Genomic DNA, 22,651 nt, shown 5'->3' on the forward strand with positions numbered 1-22,651 from the left:
CCAAACCAGCTGCATGAGATACTACCTGCGTTTACATTCCCCAGTGACAGCATTTGCCTCGTCTGTAACCTGAAGCAGGGTATCAGACACAAACACATAAGAGACTCCCTTTCTTGGATTGCCAAACTTCCACCAACTCAGGATTCTTCAGGGTTATCTTCCATCAGGTTTATCTTTCCACATTCAGCTAGGCCAACCACACCTGCCTGCCAGACTAAATGTTGACACTCGGATTGAGAGTCAAGGTGCTGCTAACCCTTGTCCTTGAGTGTGGAAGATCTCCTCTGCTTCTCTGCAACCTGGTCAGGGAGAAGTTTCCAGGATTAGCTTTTTCACAAAATGGGTCAATTTCTTCCTTGAACCAAAGTGACAAGGTCCAAGCAGTTTTGGAATGTTGATGCTCATCATAAATTAAACACTGGAGTAACAGCTGCTGTAATTGTAACACCAACTGGAGCAACAATAAATTTCTGATTTTGGTTTGTTTTTGTGGTTATTCATAACTCCAACCCAGTGAGAACTTGGGGAACAAGACAGCGGAGCCAAAGTACAGGAGGCTAAATCTATACATAAGGAGATGGAATCAGGACACAGACAAAGACATATAGGGACAGAACACCTCAGCAAAGTTAAACAACATAACTGTGCAATGCTTCCCTGGAAATAAATTAAATACCCATGACATTTTTGCATATACTTTCCCTGTCCAATTTACTCAGCTGATTCCAGTCCTTGCAGGACTTTCAGGCCAAATACCTGAGTCCCAGATCCAGTAAGGAAATGTGTTTCCATGATCGTTCTTTTTCTAGGGACCTTCAGCCATAACTGGCTGGGGGAAAAGAACTTTACAATTGCCTCTCCCCTCCTGAAACTCACAGTCTTTTTTTTTTTTTTAAATGTACGAGATGATGGATACAGAGGGTTAGAGGCTACATGAACATCAACTAGCCTGCAGGGCCCTTAATCCACCGCCAAGTGGATTTACAAGTTTTTGTAAACTTGTATTGTTAACAGTACTTTTAATACAAGACATTACCATGGAGCAAATGAATGAACAAGACCCAAGAATATGAAGCTGTTCTATTTTTCAGTACTATTGATCTGCTGTAACTCTTCCGAGTCACTCCAGAGCCATCAACAATATATGTATAACGACAGCAACAACAACAAGTATTTATTTATCTATTCAATCACAAAGGCTCATCTTTCAAAGTTCATGATGGAAAATATATGGTCGTCAAGGAGTATTATACAAAGTATACTCTAGCTGTATAGGTAGAGGCAGAGATAGACACAGAAGGGATAGAGATGTTATAGACAGAGACACTACAGAGAAAAAGAAAGAAGTGTGTGTGTGTGTGTGTGTGTGAGAGAGAGAGAGAGAGAGAGAGAGAGTGGGAGAGAAAAGATGCAACCTGAGACATAGACATACATTTTCTCAAGATTAATTAGTTTTCTTAAATTGGCATGGATACATCCATGTAACCCTCAGAGGCCTTCTAAGAAGTCCTTGAGGTACGTGCAAGAAAGTCAGAAGAAAAAAGAACCTTATCCAAACTTAAGGAACAAAACTCATATCTATCTTAAACTTACCGAATGCTATCTCAGAATAGATGTGGATGCTGCTAAAAAGGTGTGTTCTTTGGCTTTGTTGTCAACTTTGTGTGCTACTGAACCCGAGTGATATTTTTTTTAGAGCTGGGCTAGGGGAAGAGATCATCTGTATGTTTAAGTTTTTTGGGAAAAACAACATTTCCTCTACATATTTGATGATGGAAGGATGCTGTAATTTTGTCTCCTTGCAAATGATCTATTTCTCTTTATACTATATTAAAATGGTTTATTTTTAATGAGGGAGCATGGAATAACTTGTGGTAATGAGGGAGCATTGAACAAACTAGTGTTCCAAGTTGTGGTATGGATTTGTTGGAATCTTAATGAAATAATTTCAATTAAATGGGGTTTTAGTAGAGGTTCTTTATCCATGCCTTCATGTTCTCCCTTCTTTTAAATAGTACAATCATTCATCAACTTCAGTTTGTCTGAGAAAGCGAATGCGTTTTCAACAAACTGGTTTGGGACTGTAATCATGTGGTCCTCCAGTAGTTATCTCCATGTTCAGAGGATACTTTAAATGTTCACCTTAGAGGGTGGACAGGCTGCTCCTAAAAGGAGGAGACTGAACCTCCCTGTCCCAGTGGTTTGTGGAGGGCTACTTATACTTGCGTCAGGAAGAAGAGTCGATGTCCAACTCAGTTTTGACGGAAACAACAAGTAGCAGTTATCAGATTCTGAGTACAGAGTCTTACCGACCTTACTAGAGATTATTGGTGGTAGATCCAAAAGCTCTGGGATCTGACGCATCTCTTCTTCCTCTATGTACAGCCCTTCCTTCAAAATGCTATTCTGTACTGTGGGATCTTAGCTATCCTATCTCTGCTATTGACCTTTTAACATTAAACTGAATAATGTTCGCCTTAAACTACATACTGAAATAGAGATACAGCTAATTATTAATGTGGTCTGTGAATTTGTTTAGTAGGGATGGGGGAGAAATTAATTCAGTTCTTATGAATCCTGCACATGGTTTCCTCCAATGATCCCTTATCAATTTCCCATATCCTATCAGGTTTCAGTTATCATAATTCATAAGATCCAGAGGAAACCATATCCATATGATTTAGAGGAAAACTGAATGCCCATAGGTCCTTATCAAAACATGAGCCGGGTGGTTTTTGTCCCTCTCCAGTTCCCTAATTCAGTGGCTACAGGCTGTCTCAGCAATAGGACATTTCCAAAAGTCAGCCAATAAATGAAACATTTATGAGTTGGACCAGGGAGGGGACATTTAAACAATTCAGAAATACCGGGGAATACTATGCACAGTAGTTCAGTTCAACCATTCTTTCAAAAACTGTGCAAATTAATGTTCGCTTCAATCCCTCATTATTTATCCCTTGTTCCTTCTTTAACCAACAAACAATCATGTTTCCATAAATTACTCTCATTTTTAGGAAAGAACAAGATGTCGAATGCTACATGTTTCACTGAATTTATTCTTCTGGGATTTTCTGACTTTCATCAATTGAATATGGGATTTTATATTTTTCTGCTACTGATGTACCTTCTGTCACTTATGGGAAATTCCTTAATAATCATAGTTGTTTCCATGGAACCCATGCTCCATACTCCAATGTACTTCTTCCTCCTCAACTTCTCCATGGCTGAGATTTGTATCACAACAACAGAGATACCAAAGATGCTGGTCAATGGCTTCTCTGGAAAAAACACCATCTGCTTTGCATGCTGCATGGCCCAAGGTTTCATGGTCTTCACCATGGGAGCTGTGGAGTTCATCACCCTCGCAATCATGTCTTTTGACCGCTACGTAGCCATCTGCAAACCTTTACATTATCAGACCATTATGACTAGTGGACTCTGTCTCAGTCTGTCTTTGCTGGCTTGGTTGGGTGCATTTGGACTAATACTGCCTCAATCATTAGTAGTGTGGTTTTACCCGTACTGTGGGCGCCGAGTCATTGATCACTTCTTTTGTGACGTTGGTCCAGTTTTGCAGTTGGCTTGTGCTGATACAAGGGTGATTGAGCTAATAGGGTTCCTCTATGGTGCCACTATAATGTGGGGTTCCTTTGGGGTTTCCCTGGTTTCATATGTGTGCATTATATTCACTATAATTCAGATCCCCTCTGCCACCAGGCAGTCCAAAGCCTTTGTCACCTGTGCCTCCCATCTCGCTGTTGTGTCCATTTTTTACGCAGTACTTATGTTTATGTACCTGAGGCCTTCAGCTCATGGGGACATCCAACTAAATAAAATGTTGTCTCTTGTCCACACAAGTTTCATCCCCATGTTAAACCCTTTCATCTATACCATCCGGAACAGTGATTTCCAAGCAGCTCTATGGAAAGTAGTGACAAAAACAAAGAAGAGTTTCTAAGATGGTGCATTAAAAGTCTTGCATTCCCACCACTTCTTCCCCTAAACAGAATTGCATTGCTTTCTCTTCTGTCTGTTGTAATATGATTCAGTGGCAGGTGTTTTATATGGATATTTGAATCTCCATGAACTGTGTGATAACGAACACAAGTATCTTGCATATGATAATGCATTGCTTCATATATGGATGCCCGCAGATGTTCATGGTCATTTATGTATATCTACCTTATATATATCTACCTTTTATGCATTGCAGATCTCCATCCTAGAGCTACAACTGGGGAAGAAGGAGCTATTCTTTTTTAAGGTAATGTAGAACAGGCAACTGTACATTCCACACCTCATCAACAAACCTTTGTTCTTCAAGATCCTATCCCTTAAGATGTGGGGATGAAACATCTGCCAATGAAAACCCAAGCTCTAAGAATTCGTACAACCCAATGTTCCAACCCTCAGCTGCGTATATTTTCCACGATCCTTCCAGCTCTCCTCTCTCTTGCTGAAGAACACTCTGCTAGTTTGTAGTGATCAGTTTTTGGGGAGAAGTGTACACCTATCAGTGAAATAAACCCTACTCCCCCATTCAGGCTTGTTCTCCATGTGCCATAGAAGGGGACACTTTTCTCCCTTTTGCCTTAGAGTTCCAAGTGTCTTCAACCGGTCTTCAAGATGGTTATGTCTATTGTTTGCTCAAGTTGTCTTTCATTTCTGTTCTTCAAACATCTTGGCTCATAAGCAGCCAGTTCTCCAAACTAGACCTCAGTGAGGTAGTTCCCTGATTAAGACTTTTGAATGGAATTATCCATAGCAACAGCCACTGGTTTCAACGCGGTGGGTACAACCAGACAAGCAAAGTCCTGCTCCTTGTCTGTGTGTGTGTGTGTGTGTGTGTAAGTGCACGTATGCATGCCAGGCAGTTGATACCTGCTAAAAAAGGGTCCTTTGATCAACCAAGTGTGTCTGCCGTTTGGAAGCTAATGACATCACTGCAAATGCCCCTGGTTCTGAATTCTCTGATGATACCATTAGGCTTGGTTTGGGTCTGAATCAAGATATTATAATGTAAGCTCAGAAGTTCTCTTACTTGGATCACCACCATCACCTCCTCCCCTCAGGATTCCTCAGGGTGGCCTTTCTCCTTTCAACCTGGTCAACCTTCCTTTCTGAGTTTTAAACATAGCTCCGTCCCTCCAGCCAGTCTTTTATGTAGCTTCAATCATTCGGACTCCAAGCAGCTGATAAGTTGCAAAATATAAACAAACAAAGACTTAAATAATCATTATACTATATGAGGAAATCATATCCATACAATTTAGAGGAAAACTGAATACCCAGAGGTCCTTATCAAAACATGAGCCACGTGGTTTTCGTCCTCTCTCCAGTTCCCAAATTCAGTGGCTACAGGCTGTCTCAGTCTTATGACATTTCCAAAAGTCAGCCAATAAATGAAACATGGATGAGTTGGACCAGGGAGGGGACAGTGAAACAATTCAGAAATACTGGGGAATACTATGCACAGTAGTTCAGTTCAACCATTCTTTCGAAAACTGTGCAAATTAACGTTTGCTTCAATCCCTCATTATTTATCGCTTGTTCCTTCCTTAACCAACAAACAATCATGTTTCCATCAATTACTATCATTTTTTAGGAAATAACAAGACGTCGAATGCTACATGTTTCACTGAATTTTTCTTCTGGGATTTTCTGAATTTCATCAGTTGAATATCGGATTTTAAACTTTTCCGCTACTGATGTACCTTCTGTCACTGACGGGAAATTCCTTAATAATCATAGCTGTTTCCATGGAACCTGAGAGAGAGAGAGAGAGAGAGAGAGAGAGAGAGAGAGAGAGAGAGAGAGAGAAATATCCCTTAAGAGATGCCATCACAACTGAAGAAATTCACCATTTTCTGCAATGGCTTCATCAAAAGTCCTCATTGCCAGTCACCTGGAAATCAAATATTTTAAACCATGTCTGAATTGTTACAAAAAATTTAGAATATTGCCAGTTGATAAAAGTCAAGGATTTCATAAGAGGCCATCATGGGAATCCAATGAATAATATTATAGGAAGGCTGTTAGGGCAAAGTAATACAAAGAAGAAAACATCTATAAAAGTGATCTGCCAGCAAATTTATCTCCCCCGAAAAAACTGGATAATTAAATGTTTATATTTGTAGATGAACTGTCATACTTTTCCAAAGAATTGTTATTTTAATAGAGAAATATATCAATATATATTTACATCCTGACTATGTGTGTGTGTATACACAGAAGGGTACTTACAGGCACACACACAAATGGACACATATCTTAATAACTTTGTGCACAAAACTTTCCGAGATTAATTAGTGTTCTTAGATTGGCCCAGGGAGATTTATATGGTGCTCAGGGGCCTCCTAAGAAATCTTTGAGCTATCAGCAAGAAAGACCTAAGCGGGGGAGGGAAGCATCTTGTCAAATTGAATGAACAAAATTCATATCCCCATTAATTGTCCTAAACGTTATCTCAGAATTGGTGTGGAAGTGATAAAAAGGTATGTTCTTTGGCTTAGTTTTCAATACACTGGAAATCTTGTATGGCACTGAATCTGAGGGGCTTGGAGAAGACATATGTGAATATTGATGCATTTTGCTCCAAAACCATTTTGTCAACATATTTGATGCTTTCTCTTCATCCAAATGAAGAATTCTGTGTGCAGATGATTTATTTTTAATAAGGACACATTCAAATGTTTTTAAGTGGCTGATGCAAGGTTTGTGTTCTGGATTTGTTGGAACTTTAATGAAACAAGACTGATGAAATTGGCTTTGCATAAACATTTTTCCTCTATGTTCGCCCTTCTTTTTCATAATGCAATCATTAAGCATTTTGAGTTTCTCTGAAGAAACAATTGTAACTCATTTCAAGCAGACTGGTTTGGGGTGCAATCCCCTTGTCCTCAGGCAGGTATTCCCATATTCACAGGATACTTTAGACTTTCATCTTAGTGGGCAAATACTGGGGGCGGGGTGTCCCTTAAACAGGGAAACTGAACCTTCCCATTCCAGCTGCTGTTAGAAGACAACCTACACTTGCGTAGGTCACTTTCATGAAGAATTAGTGACATCCACCTCAATGCTGTGGAAGATAGCTAGCATCAGTTTTCTTGGATTTCATGTAGGGGAACTTTCCAACCCTTCTGATGGATTTCAGAAGATGGATCCAACACCTTTGTCATCCAGGGTATTTCTTCTTTATTCTTCTGTTCAAAATATTTCCAGATTTCATAAGTGTTACAGAGTTTTGGGGAAAAATATTTTCATAAGAGAAATTGTATTACCTTCAGATCATGATTACGTGACATTAGATCATCATGGTCATCTGCAGTCTCCTGAGTTTCCATTATTAAGTTGCATAATGTTTCTTTTATATTTATATTATTTTACATTTATTTTTATCTCATGTGCAGAGGTACATTTCTTATAAAATGCAAAACATGGAATATATATTTTTTTTCCATAGGGAAGAAGGAAGAAATTAATGTAGTTCTTATCAAATTGCAAATACCTGTCTAGATGTATCCCCCGTAACTCTTCAAAATCCTTCTAGCTTTTGCCACTCTAATTTTCCTTTCTTAATAGAGTTCTCTCTGTCATCTATCTATCTATCTATCTATCTATCTATCTATCTATCTATCTATCTATCTATCTATCTATCTCTCAGTTGTATATTTTCTAATCATTTATTCAAACCCCATGCTGTTTAATTCTACCAGAACTTTCATTTAAAAAATAGCTACAATATGCAAGCTTTCTCTTTCTCTTCAATGCTGACGCAGGTTTGATGTAATGATGCAAGTCTGTCAGTTTTATTTTTCCGCATTAGATTTAAAAACAAACAAAATGCAGTTTTAGAATGTTTCAATGTGCTCTGAAGGAAAAGGTAAATTTTAAAACAATCTATAAAGTAAAGTAAAAATAAAATGAAACCAAGCAATTTCTCACCTCTCTGCACATCCCAAAATTTAGGAGATGCAGACAGTCTCCGGCGAAGGATGCTTCCTGTCTTCTAGTAATTAATTCCAGTAATTAATAAAGACTGTGAGGGAAACAAATTAAACCGTTCAGAAATCCAGCTCAGTGTTATCCAATCTACCCTAGTTCAGCCAAATAAACTTATTTCCCTATGCTATTGCTGTTCTTTTAGAAAAAAAAAAAAAGATGATGTCAAATGCTACGGTTTTAAATGAATTTATTCTTCTGGGATTTTCTGATTATGGATTGAACATGGCATTTTATATTGTCCTACTACTGATGTATCTTCTATCAATTATGGGACACTCCTTAATAATCATAATTGTTTCTGTGGAACCCATGCTCCATACTCCAATGTACTTCTTCCTGCTCAACTTCTCCATGGCTGAGATTTGTTCCACCACAGCAGAGATACCAAAGATGGTAGCCAATAGTTTCTCTGGCAAAAACACCATCTGCCTTGCCTGTTGTCTGGCTCAAGGATTCATGGTCTTCACAACAGTGGGGGTCCAGTTCATCACCCTTACTATCATGTCTTTTGACCGCTATATAGCCATTTGCAAGCCTTTACATTATCAGACCATTATGACCCACGGACTGTGTCGCAATCTCGCTTTGTTAGCCTGGCTGGGTGCATTTGGGCTAATATTTCCTCAGTCTGTAGTGCTGTGGACCTTCCCATACTGTGGAAATAATGTTATTGATCACTTTTTTTGTGACGTTGGTCCAGTCTTGCAACTGGCTTGTGCTGATACCACTTTGATCGAATTAGTAGGTACCCTATATGGTGTCACTATCATGTGGGGGTCATTTGGGTTTTCACTGATTTCATATGTGCGTATTATATACACTATAATTCAGATCCCTTCTGCCACCGGGCGGTCCAAAGCCTTTTTCACCTGTGCCTCCCATCTCGCTGTTGTAACCATTTTTTATACAGTACTTATGTTTATGTACCTGAGGCCTTCAACTCAGGGCGATCCTCAACTCAACAAAGTGGTATCACTTGTGCACACAAGTTTCATCCCCATGTTAAACCCTTTCATCTACACCATCCGGAACAGTGACTTCAAAGCAGCTCTACGGAAAACAGTAACCAAAAAGAAGATGAATTTTTAAGATGGCGTAGGACTCTTTAAAAATCTTGCAACCCACTACTTCTAAACAGAACTGATGATAAGATTTGAGTTATTGAGTAAGATTTCCTTGCTTCTCCATTTGCTGTCTTATAACTCAGAGGCTGGTTACTCATTTGACTTCAACAAACTTGTGTATGAATCTATGAATTCTCCATGACTAGGTTATGCCAAACGTCAACATTTTGCATGTAATAATATACTGAATTTGTATGTCTAATATATATTGCAGCTACTATGTGGGGTTCCTCTGGGTTTATAGATACCATAATTCAGATCATCTCTTCTGCCTTCAGACCCAAAGCCTTTTTCACCTGAGCTTCCCATCTCACAGGTGTAACCATGCTTATACATAAACTATCTCTAGGTACTTGAAGCGTTCAACTTACTGAGACATCCAATTAAATAAAAATTGTCTCTCCTGCGTCCAAGTCCTATATCCACATTAACCCGTTTTATTGACACACACAGTGATTTCAAAACAACTCCATGGAAAGCAGTAACTAAAATGAAGAGGATTTTCTAAGATGGTGTGTGGCTCTGTAAAAATGCTCCATTACAATTTCTTATTCTAAACGTAACTGACCATAAGTTTTGAGTTCTTTATTCTGCTGTCTCCTGTAATATAACTCAGTGGTTGGTCATCTACTTGGTATCAATAAACTAGTGTATTGATTTATGAATACTCTATGAACTGTGTTTTGACCAACCCAAGTATGTTTCATGTGATTCTTGCTTTATACACGCATGCCTGAAGAGGTTCCCACTTCTATGGAAGTCCTTTTAATGCCTTGTAGACATCCATCTCAGAATTCTAGCAGGGTGGAGAGGTGTTACTGCTTTCATAAGGAAATGTAGATATGTACCCTCAGGATAAAAATGGACTTGAATTTAAAATAAAGAATAAAAGTATTAGTGGCAAAATTAACTTGTTGGCTCAAAGAAAGATCAACTCTTACATTTGTTAGGGACTGGAAACCCCTTATGGGCTTTTGCTGGAGAAAGAAAACATGAACTTGTGATTTTTAGAATTGATAATTAGGATAGAATATGGAAAGAAGGAAATTATGATGTAACCTTAGAGACAGAAGGTAAAATAGAAATGGCTTTATAACTGCTTTTAAGAAAATTGGAAGCCACTTCTTTTTTAACTTTTTCTTTTCTTTTTTCTTTGCCCTTCTTTTCTAGAAATTTCTTTATTTTATTTTATTTTATTTTATTAATTTTCTTTTTTTTTCTTTGCACTTTTCTTCTTTCTATTTCTTCTTCTTTTCCTGAGTTTAGTTTGTATTTGTATTATTGTAATTAAACTGTTTAATTAAAAAATTTAAAATAATAATAATAATCTAAATATGAAGCAGAGCTGTATTTTCTTTATCACCCAGAGTTTACAAAAGTGTGCACTTTCTGACTGATATAAATAATCTGAGATAAGGTATGTTATGAATATAATTATAATATATATCAGGACAGGTTCTCTCAGGGGTAGGAAAAGGTTTCATAAATAGGAATATAATATAAATCAATTTGCTATGAAGGAATTGAATTTCCTCTTTGCCTGAGGCTCTCAGCTCTAAGAAAGAGGAATCCATCGTCTATGGACTATTGCTGATTACAACAGAACAAACCAAGTTCACTAAAATCACCAGCTCTTCTGAAGCATCACATATTCCCCTGAGATCAAAATAGTAATGCATTTGTGGAGGGAATAGGAGAAACTAATTTAAGGTTATCCTGATGTCTAGAAGAGGAATGAGACAATAGCTCCCCAGAGTTTCCTGATTGTTTCACTCATATGAACGATCAGAACTGGTCTTATCCTGAGGCAGATGGGGAAAGGCAGTAGAGGATGAAGGTGGGCTTTCCAGCTCTCCCTCTCACTTTTGGTCAAGGGACCTGCCCAGGCTCTAATCATCTGTTTTTATGGAGAACGCTCCACAGGGTCATTAGTGGAACAGAATAACCCTGATTTTAGTTTGGTTCTCCATATTGGATAGAAGGAGGGACCTTGCTGCACTTTTTCTAGACCTCAATCCACCTTCAGTTGGCCTTTTGATTGTTAATGCCACTCCGTATACAGTGACAATCAGTTCCCCAAACCAGCTGCATGAGATACTACCTGCGTTTACATTCCCCAGTGACAGCATTTGCCTCGTCTGTAACCTGAAGCAGGGTATCAGACACAAACACATAAGAGACTCCCTTTCTTGGATTGCCAAACTTCCACCAACTCAGGATTCTTCAGGGTTATCTTCCATCAGGTTTATCTTTCCACATTCAGCTAGGCCAACCACACCTGCCTGCCAGACTAAATGTTGACACTCGGATTGAGAGTCAAGGTGCTGCTAACCCTTGTCCTTGAGTGTGGAAGATCTCCTCTGCTTCTCTGCAACCTGGTCAGGGAGAAGTTTCCAGGATTAGCTTTTTCACAAAATGGGTCAATTTCTTCCTTGAACCAAAGTGACAAGGTCCAAGCAGTTTTGGAATGTTGATGCTCATCATAAATTAAACACTGGAGTAACAGCTGCTGTAATTGTAACACCAACTGGAGCAACAATAAATTTCTGATTTTGGTTTGTTTTTGTGGTTATTCATAACTCCAACCCAGTGAGAACTTGGGGAACAAGACAGCGGAGCCAAAGTACAGGAGGCTAAATCTATACATAAGGAGATGGAATCAGGACACAGACAAAGACATATAGGGACAGAACACCTCAGCAAAGTTAAACAACATAACTGTGCAATGCTTCCTGAAATAAATTAAATACCCATGACATTTTTGCATATACTTTCCCTGTCCAATTTACTCAGCTGATTCCAGTCCTTGCAGGACTTTCAGGCCAAATACCTGAGTCCCAGATCCAGTAAGGAAATGTGTTTCCATGATCGTTCTTTTTCTAGGGACCTTCAGCCATAACTGGCTGGGGGAAAAGAACTTTACAATTGCCTCTCCCCTCCTGAAACTCACAGTCTTTTTTTTTTTTTTAAATGTACGAGATGATGGATACAGAGGGTTAGAGGCTACATGAACATCAACTAGCCTGCAGGGCCCTTAATCCACCGCCAAGTGGATTTACAAGTTTTTGTAAACTTGTATTGTTAACAGTACTTTTAATACAAGACATTACCATGGAGCAAATGAATGAACAAGACCCAAGAATATGAAGCTGTTCTATTTTTCAGTACTATTGATCTGCTGTAACTCTTCCGAGTCACTCCAGAGCCATCAACAATATATGTATAACGACAGCAACAACAACAAGTATTTATTTATCTATTCAATCACAAAAGGCTCATCTTTCAAAGTTCATGATGGAAAATATATGGTCGTCAAGGAGTATTATACAAAGTATACTCTAGCTGTATAGGTAGAGGCAGAGATAGACACAGAAGGGATAGAGATGTTATAGACAGAGACACTACAGAGAAAAAGAAAGAAGTGTGTGTGTGTGTGTGTGTGTGAGAGAGAGAGAGAGAGAGAGAGAGAGAGGGAGAAAAAGATGCAACCTGAGACATAGACATACATTTTCTCAAGATTAATTAGTTTTCTTAAATTGGCATGGATACATCCATGTAACCCTCAGAGGCCTTCTAAGAAGTCCTTGAGGTACGTGCAAGAAAGTCAGAAGAAAAAAGAACCTTATCCAAACTTAAGGAACAAAACTCATATCTATCTTAAACTTACCGAATGCTATCTCAGAATAGATGTGGATGCTGCTAAAAGGTGTGTTCTTTGGCTTTGTTGTCAACTTTGTGTGCTACTGAACCCGAGTGATATTTTTTTTAGAGCTGGGCTAGGGGAAGAGATCATCTGTATGTTTAAGTTTTTGGGAAAAACAACATTTCCTCTACATATTTGATGATGGAAGGATGCTGTAATTTTGTCTCCTTGCAAATGATCTATTTCTCTTTATACTATATTAAAATGGTTTATTTTTAATGAGGGAGCATGGAATAACTTGTGGTAATGAGGGAGCATTGAACAAACTAGTGTTCCAAGTTGTGGTATGGATTTGTTGGAATCTTAATGAAATAATTTCAATTAAATGGGGTTTTAGTAGAGGTTCTTTATCCATGCCTTCATGTTCTCCCTTCTTTTAAATAGTACAATCATTCATCAACTTCAGTTTGTCTGAGAAAGCGAATGCGTTTTCAACAAACTGGTTTGGGACTGTAATCATGTGGTCCTCCAGTAGTTATCTCCATGTTCAGAGGATACTTTAAATGTTCACCTTAGAGGGTGGACAGGCTGCTCCTAAAAGGAGGAGACTGAACCTCCCTGTCCCAGTGGTTTGTGGAGGGCTACTTATACTTGCGTCAGGAAGAAGAGTCGATGTCCAACTCAGTTTTGACGGAAACAACAAGTAGCAGTTATCAGATTCTGAGTACAGAGTCTTACCGACCTTACTAGAGATTATTGGTGGTAGATCCAAAAGCTCTGGGATCTGACGCATCTCTTCTTCCTCTATGTACAGCCCTTCCTTCAAAATGCTATTCTGTACTGTGGGATCTTAGCTATCCTATCTCTGCTATTGACCTTTTAACATTAAACTGAATAATGTTCGCCTTAAACTACATACTGAAATAGAGATACAGCTAATTATTAATGTGGTCTGTGAATTTGTTTAGTAGGGATGGGGGAGAAATTAATTCAGTTCTTATGAATCCTGCACATGGTTTCCTCCAATGATCCCTTATCAATTTCCCATATCCTATCAGGTTTCAGTTATCATAATTCATAAGATCCAGAGGAAACCATATCCATATGATTTAGAGGAAAACTGAATGCCCATAGGTCCTTATCAAAACATGAGCCGGGTGGTTTTGTCCCTCTCCAGTTCCCTAATTCAGTGGCTACAGGCTGTCTCAGCAATAGGACATTTCCAAAAGTCAGCCAATAAATGAAACATTTATGAGTTGGACCAGGGAGGGGACATTTAAACAATTCAGAAATACCGGGGAATACTATGCACAGTAGTTCAGTTCAACCATTCTTTCAAAAACTGTGCAAATTAATGTTCGCTTCAATCCCTCATTATTTATCCCTTGTTCCTTCTTTAACCAACAAACAATCATGTTTCCATAAATTACTCTCATTTTTAGGAAAGAACAAGATGTCGAATGCTACATGTTTCACTGAATTTATTCTTCTGGGATTTTCTGACTTTCATCAATTGAATATGGGATTTTATATTTTTCTGCTACTGATGTACCTTCTGTCACTTATGGGAAATTCCTTAATAATCATAGTTGTTTCCATGGAACCCATGCTCCATACTCCAATGTACTTCTTCCTCCTCAACTTCTCCATGGCTGAGATTTGTATCACAACAACAGAGATACCAAAGATGCTGGTCAATGGCTTCTCTGGAAAAAACACCATCTGCTTTGCATGCTGCATGGCCCAAGGTTTCATGGTCTTCACCATGGGAGCTGTGGAGTTCATCACCCTCGCAATCATGTCTTTTGACCGCTACGTAGCCATCTGCAAACCTTTACATTATCAGACCATTATGACTAGTGGACTCTGTCTCAGTCTGTCTTTGCTGGCTTGGTTGGGTGCATTTGGACTAATACTGCCTCAATCATTAGTAGTGTGGTTTTACCCGTACTGTGGGCGCCGAGTCATTGATCACTTCTTTTGTGACGTTGGTCCAGTTTTGCAGTTGGCTTGTGCTGATACAAGGGTGATTGAGCTAATAGGGTTCCTCTATGGTGCCACTATAATGTGGGGTTCCTTTGGGGTTTCCCTGGTTTCATATGTGTGCATTATATTCACTATAATTCAGATCCCCTCTGCCACCAGGCAGTCCAAAGCCTTTGTCACCTGTGCCTCCCATCTCGCTGTTGTGTCCATTTTTTACGCAGTACTTATGTTTATGTACCTGAGGCCTTCAGCTCATGGGGACATCCAACTAAATAAAATGTTGTCTCTTGTCCACACAAGTTTCATCCCCATGTTAAACCCTTTCATCTATACCATCCGGAACAGTGATTTCCAAGCAGCTCTATGGAAAGTAGTGACAAAAACAAAGAAGAGTTTCTAAGATGGTGCATTAAAAGTCTTGCATTCCCACCACTTCTTCCCCTAAACAGAATTGCATTGCTTTCTCTTCTGTCTGTTGTAATATGATTCAGTGGCAGGTGTTTTATATGGATATTTGAATCTCCATGAACTGTGTGATAACGAACACAAGTATCTTGCATATGATAATGCATTGCTTCATATATGGATGCCCGCAGATGTTCATGGTCATTTATGTATATCTACCTTATATATATCTACCTTTTATGCATTGCAGATCTCCATCCTAGAGCTACAACTGGGGAAGAAGGAGCTATTCTTTTTTTAAGGTAATGTAGAACAGGCAACTGTACATTCCACACCTCATCAACAAACCTTTGTTCTTCAAGATCCTATCCCTTAAGATGTGGGGATGAAACATCTGCCAATGAAAACCCAAGCTCTAAGAATTCGTACAACCCAATGTTCCAACCCTCAGCTGCGTATATTTTCCACGATCCTTCCAGCTCTCCTCTCTCTTGCTGAAGAACACTCTGCTAGTTTGTAGTGATCAGTTTTTGGGGAGAAGTGTACACCTATCAGTGAAATAAACCCTACTCCCCCATTCAGGCTTGTTCTCCATGTGCCATAGAAGGGGACACTTTTCTCCCTTTTGCCTTAGAGTTCCAAGTGTCTTCAACCGGTCTTCAAGATGGTTATGTCTATTGTTTGCTCAAGTTGTCTTTCATTTCTGTTCTTCAAACATCTTGGCTCATAAGCAGCCAGTTCTCCAAACTAGACCTCAGTGAGGTAGTTCCCTGATTAAGACTTTTGAATGGAATTATCCATAGCAACAGCCACTGGTTTCAACGCGGTGGGTACAACCAGACAAGCAAAGTCCTGCTCCTTGTCTGTGTGTGTGTGTGTGTGTGTGTGTAAGTGCACGTATGCATGCCAGGCAGTTGATACCTGCTAAAAAAGGGTCCTTTGATCAACCAAGTGTGTCTGCCGTTTGGAAGCTAATGACATCACTGCAAATGCCCCTGGTTCTGAATTCTCTGATGATACCATTAGGCTTGGTTTGGGTCTGAATCAAGATATTATAATGTAAGCTCAGAAGTTCTCTTACTTGGATCACCACCATCACCTCCTCCCCTCAGGATTCCTCAGGGTGGCCTTTCTCCTTTCAACCTGGTCAACCTTCCTTTCTGAGTTTTAAACATAGCTCCGTCCCTCCAGCCAGTCTTTTATGTAGCTTCAATCATTCGGACTCCAAGCAGCTGATAAGTTGCAAAATATAAACAAACAAAGACTTAAATAATCATTATACTATATGAGGAAATCATATCCATACAATTTAGAGGAAAACTGAATACCCAGAGGTCCTTATCAAAACATGAGCCACGTGGTTTTCGTCCTCTCTCCAGTTCCCAAATTCAGTGGCTACAGGCTGTCTCAGTCTTATGACATTTCCAAAAGTCAGCCAATAAATGAAACATGGATGAGTTGGACCAGGGAGGGGACAGTGAAACAATTCAGAAATACTGGGGAATACTATGCACAGTAGTTCAGTTCAACCATTCTTTCGAAAACTGTGCAAATTAACGTTTGCTTCAATCCCTCATTATTTATCGCTTGTTCCTTCCTTAACCAACAAACAATCATGTTTCCATCAATTACTATCATTTTTTAGGAAATAACAAGACGTCGAATGCTACATGTTTCACTGAATTTTTCTTCTGGGATTTTCTGAATTTCATCAGTTGAATATCGGATTTTAAACTTTTCCGCTACTGATGTACCTTCTGTCACTGACGGGAAATTCCTTAATAATCATAGCTGTTTCCATGGAACCTGAGAGAGAGAGAGAGAGAGAGAGAGAGAGAGAGAGAGAGAGAGAGAGAGAGAAATATCCCTTAAGAGATGCCATCACAACTGAAGAAATTCACCATTTTCTGCAATGGCTTCATCAAAAGTCCTCATTGCCAGTCACCTGGAAATCAAATATTTTAAACCATGTCTGAATTGTTACAAAAAATTTAGAATATTGCCAGTTGATAAAAGTCAAGGATTTCATAAGAGGCCATCATGGGAATCCAATGAATAATATTATAGGAAGGCTGTTAGGGCAAAGTAATACAAAGAAGAAAACATCTATAAAAGTGATCTGCCAGCAAATTTATCTCCCCCCCGAAAAAAACTGGATAATTAAATGTTTATATTTTTAGATGAACTGTCATACTTTTCCAAAGAATTGTTATTTTAATAGAGAAATATATCAATATATATTTACATCCTGACTATGTGTGTGTGTATACACAGAAGGGTACTTACAGGCACACACACAAATGGACACATATCTTAATAACTTTGTGCACAAAACTTTCCGAGATTAATTAGTGTTCTTAGATTGGCCCAGGGAGATTTATATGGTGCTCAGGGGCCTCCTAAGAAATCTTTGAGCTATCAGCAAGAAAGACCTAAGCGGGGGAGGGAAGCATCTTGTCAAATTGAATGAACAAAATTCATATCCCCATTAATTGTCCTAAACGTTATCTCAGAATTGGTGTGGAAGTGATAAAAAGGTATGTTCTTTGGCTTAGTTTTCAATACACTGGAAATCTTGTATGGCACTGAATCTGAGGGGCTTGGAGAAGACATATGTGAATATTGATGCATTTTGCTCCAAAACCATTTTGTCAACATATTTGATGCTTTCTCTTCATCCAAATGAAGAATTCTGTGTGCAGATGATTTATTTTTAATAAGGACACATTCAAATGTTTTTAAGTGGCTGATGCAAGGTTTGTGTTCTGGATTTGTTGGAACTTTAATGAAACAAGACTGATGAAATTGGCTTTGCATAAACATTTTTCCTCTATGTTCGCCCTTCTTTTTCATAATGCAATCATTAAGCATTTTGAGTTTCTCTGAAGAAACAATTGTAACTCATTTCAAGCAGACTGGTTTGGGGTGCAATCCCCTTGTCCTCAGGCAGGTATTCCCATATTCACAGGATACTTTAGACTTTCATCTTAGTGGGCAAATACTGGGGGCGGGGTGTCCCTTAAACAGGGAAACTGAACCTTCCCATTCCAGCTGCTGTTAGAAGACAACCTACACTTGCGTAGGTCACTTTCATGAAGAATTAGTGACATCCACCTCAATGCTGTGGAAGATAGCTAGCATCAGTTTTCTTGGATTTCATGTAGGGGAACTTTCCAACCCTTCTGATGGATTTCAGAAGATGGATCCAACACCTTTGTCATCCAGGGTATTTCTTCTTTATTCTTCTGTTCAAAATATTTCCAGATTTCATAAGTGTTACAGAGTTTTGGGGAAAAATATTTTCATAAGAGAAATTGTATTACCTTCAGATCATGATTACGTGACATTAGATCATCATGGTCATCTGCAGTCTCCTGAGTTTCCATTATTAAGTTGCATAATGTTTCTTTTATATTTATATTATTTTACATTTATTTTTATCTCATGTGCAGAGGTACATTTCTTATAAAATGCAAAACATGGAATATATATTTTTTTTCCATAGGGAAGAAGGAAGAAATTAATGTAGTTCTTATCAAATTGCAAATACCTGTCTAGATGTATCCCCCGTAACTCTTCAAAATCCTTCTAGCTTTTGCCACTCTAATTTTCCTTTCTTAATAGAGTTCTCTCTGTCATCTATCTATCTATCTATCTATCTATCTATCTATCTATCTATCTATCTATCTATCTATCTATCTATCTCTCAGTTGTATATTTTCTAATCATTTATTCAAACCCCATGCTGTTTAATTCTACCAGAACTTTCATTTAAAAAATAGCTACAATATGCAAGCTTTCTCTTTCTCTTCAATGCTGACGCAGGTTTGATGTAATGATGCAAGTCTGTCAGTTTTATTTTTTCCGCATTAGATTTAAAAACAAACAAAATGCAGTTTTAGAATGTTTCAATGTGCTCTGAAGGAAAAGGTAAATTTTAAAACAATCTATAAAGTAAAGTAAAAATAAAATGAAACCAAGCAATTTCTCACCTCTCTGCACATCCCAAAATTTAGGAGATGCAGACAGTCTCCGGCGAAGGATGCTTCCTGTCTTCTAGTAATTAATTCCAGTAATTAATAAAGACTGTGAGGGAAACAAATTAAACCGTTCAGAAATCCAGCTCAGTGTTATCCAATCTACCCTAGTTCAGCCAAATAAACTTATTTCCCTATGCTATTGCTGTTCTTTTAGAAAAAAAAAAAGATGATGTCAACTGCTACGGTTTTAAATGAATTTATTCTTCTGGGATTTTCTGATTATGGATTGAACATGGCATTTTATATTGTCCTACTACTGATGTATCTTCTATCAATTATGGGACACTCCTTAATAATCATAATTGTTTCTGTGGAACCCATGCTCCATACTCCAATGTACTTCTTCCTGCTCAACTTCTCCATGGCTGAGATTTGTTCCACCACAGCAGAGATACCAAAGATGGTAGCCAATAGTTTCTCTGGCAAAAACACCATCTGCCTTGCCTGTTGTCTGGCTCAAGGATTCATGGTCTTCACAACAGTGGGGGTCCAGTTCATCACCCTTACTATCATGTCTTTTGACCGCTATATAGCCATTTGCAAGCCTTTACATTATCAGACCATTATGACCCACGGACTGTGTCGCAATCTCGCTTTGTTAGCCTGGCTGGGTGCATTTGGGCTAATATTTCCTCAGTCTGTAGTGCTGTGGACCTTCCCATACTGTGGAAATAATGTTATTGATCACTTTTTTTGTGACGTTGGTCCAGTCTTGCAACTGGCTTGTGCTGATACCACTTTGATCGAATTAGTAGGTACCCTATATGGTGTCACTATCATGTGGGGGTCATTTGGGTTTTCACTGATTTCATATGTGCGTATTATATACACTATAATTCAGATCCCTTCTGCCACCGGGCGGTCCAAAGCCTTTTTCACCTGTGCCTCCCATCTCGCTGTTGTAACCATTTTTTATACAGTACTTATGTTTATGTACCTGAGGCCTTCAACTCAGGGCGATCCTCAACTCAACAAAGTGGTATCACTTGTGCACACAAGTTTCATCCCCATGTTAAACCCTTTCATCTACACCATCCGGAACAGTGACTTCAAAGCAGCTCTACGGAAAACAGTAACCAAAAAGAAGATGAATTTTTAAGATGGCGTAGGACTCTTTAAAAATCTTGCATCCCACTACTTCTAAACAGAACTGATGATAAGATTTGAGTTATTGAGTAAGATTTCCTTGCTTCTCCATTTGCTGTCTTATAACTCAGAGGCTGGTTACTCATTTGACTTCAACAAACTTGTGTATGAATCTATGAATTCTCCATGACTAGGTTATGCCAAACGTCAACATTTTGCATGTAATAATATACTGAATTTGTATGTCTAATATATATTGCAGCTACTATGTGGGGTTCCTCTGGGTTTATAGATACCATAATTCAGATCATCTCTTCTGCCTTCAGACCCAAAGTCTTTTTCACCTGAGCTTCCCATCTCACAGGTGTAACCATGCTTATACATAAACTATCTCTAGGTACTTGAAGCGTTCAACTTACTGAGACATCCAATTAAATAAAAAATTGTCTCTCCTGCGTCCAAGTCCTATATCCACATTAACCCGTTTTATTGACACACACAGTGATTTCAAAACAACTCCATGGAAAGCAGTAACTAAAATGAAGAGGATTTTCTAAGATGGTGTGTGGCTCTGTAAAAATGCTCCATTACAATTTCTTATTCTAAACGTAACTGACCATAAGTTTTGAGTTCTTTATTCTGCTGTCTCCTGTAATATAACTCAGTGGTTGGTCATCTACTTGGTATCAATAAACTAGTGTATTGATTTATGAATACTCTATGAACTGTGTTTTGACCAACCCAAGTATGTTTCATGTGATTCTTGCTTTATACACGCATGCCTGAAGAGGTTCCCACTTCTATGGAAGTCCTTTTTTAATGCCTTGTAGACATCCATCTCAGAATTCTAGCAGGGTGGAGAGGTGTTACTGCTTTCATAAGGAAATGTAGATATGTACCCTCAGGATAAAAATGGACTTGAATTTAAAATAAAGAATAAAAGTATTAGTGGCAAAATTAACTTGTTGGCTCAAAGAAAGATCAACTCTTACATTTGTTAGGGACTCGAAACCCCTTATGGGCTTTTTGCTGGAGAAAGAAAACATGAACTTGTGATTTTTAGAACTGATAATTAGAAAGGATAGAATATGGAAAGAAGGAAATTATGATGTAACCTTAGAGACAGAAGGTAAAATAGAAATGGCTTTATAACTGCTTTTAAGAAAATTGGAAGCCACTTCTTTGTAACTTTTTCTTTTCTTTTTTCTTTGCCCTTCTTTTCTAGAAATTTCTTTATTTTATTTTATTAATTTTCTTTTTTTTTCTGTGCACTTTTCTTCTTTCTATTTCTTCTTCTTTTCCTGAGTTTAGTTTCTATTTGTATTATTGTAATTAAACTATTTAATTAAAAAATTTAAAATAATAATAATAATCTAAATATGAAGCACAGCTGTATTTTCTTTATCACCCAGTTTACAAAAGTGTGCACTTTCTGACTGATATAAATAATCTGAGGTATGTTATGAATATAATTAATAAGGTATAAATAAATAAGGTATGTTATGACTATAATTAATAATATATATCAGGACAGGTTCTTTCAGGGGTAGGAAAAGATTTCATATATAGGAATATAATATAAATCAATTTGCTATGAAGGAATTGAATTTCCTGTTTGCCTGAGGCTCTCAGCTCTAAGAAAGAGGAATCCATCGTCTATGGACTATTGCTGATTACAACAGAACAAACCAAGTTCACTAAAATCACCAGCTCCATATTGGATAGAAGGAGGGACCTTGCTGCACTTTTTCTAGACCTCAATCCACCTTCAGTTGGCCTTTTGATTGTTAATGCCACTCCGTATACAGTGACAATCAGTTCCCCAAACCAGCTGCATGAGATACTACCTGCATTTACATTCCCCAGTGACAGCATTTGCCTCGTCTGTAACCTGAAGCAGGGTATCAGACACAAACACATAAGAGACTCCCTTTCTTGGATTGCCAAACTTCCACCAACTCAGGATTCTTCAGGGTTATCTCCCATCAGGTTTATCTTTCCACATTCAGCTAGGCCAACCACACCTGCCTGCCAGACTAAATGTTGACACTCGGATTGAGAGTCAAGGTGCTGCTAACCCTTGTCCTTGAGTGTGGAAGATCTCCTCTGCTTCTCTGCAACCTGGTCAGGGAGAAGTTTCCAGGATTAGCTTTTTCACGAAATGGTCAATTTCTTCCTTGAACCAAAGTGACAAGGTCCAAGCAGTTTTGGAATGTTGATGCTCATCATAAATTAAACAATGGAGTAACAGCTGCTGTAACTGTAACACCAGCTGGAGCAACAATAAATTTCTGATTTTGGTTTGTTTTTGTGGTTATTCATAACTCCAACCCAATGAGAACTTGGGGAACAAGACAGCGGAG

At 38.4% G+C, this 22,651-nt stretch overlaps 4 protein-coding genes across 4 annotated transcripts; all 4 read left to right on the forward strand.

The window, feature by feature from the left end:
* Positions 1-3,025: 3,025 nt before the first annotated feature.
* LOC148215197 (olfactory receptor 6X1-like) lies at positions 3,026-3,958 on the forward strand. The gene has a single exon (XM_088143877.1). It carries the CDS (start codon positions 3,026-3,028, stop codon positions 3,956-3,958), a length of 933 nt encoding a protein of 310 aa, XP_088000003.1.
* Positions 3,959-8,163: 4,205 nt separating this feature from the next.
* LOC148215198 (olfactory receptor 6X1-like) lies at positions 8,164-9,093 on the forward strand. Its single transcript, XM_088143878.1, has one exon. It carries the CDS (start codon positions 8,164-8,166, stop codon positions 9,091-9,093), a length of 930 nt encoding a protein of 309 aa, XP_088000004.1.
* Positions 9,094-14,224: 5,131 nt separating this feature from the next.
* LOC148215199 (olfactory receptor 6X1-like) lies at positions 14,225-15,157 on the forward strand. Its single transcript, XM_088143880.1, has one exon. The coding sequence runs from the start codon at positions 14,225-14,227 to the stop codon at positions 15,155-15,157; it is 933 nt and encodes a 310-aa protein (XP_088000006.1).
* Positions 15,158-19,479: 4,322 nt separating this feature from the next.
* LOC148215200 (olfactory receptor 6X1-like) lies at positions 19,480-20,301 on the forward strand. The gene has a single exon (XM_088143881.1). The coding sequence runs from the start codon at positions 19,480-19,482 to the stop codon at positions 20,299-20,301; it is 822 nt and encodes a 273-aa protein (XP_088000007.1).
* Positions 20,302-22,651: the final 2,350 nt, after the last annotated feature.

The sequence above is a fragment of the Python bivittatus genome, unplaced genomic scaffold (assembly GCF_059951505.1).
Source record: "Python bivittatus isolate LINGU-HERP-01145 unplaced genomic scaffold, Pbiv_v1 ctg000430_np1212, whole genome shotgun sequence".
In the NCBI taxonomy this organism is placed as follows: Eukaryota; Metazoa; Chordata; class Lepidosauria; order Squamata; family Pythonidae; genus Python; species Python bivittatus.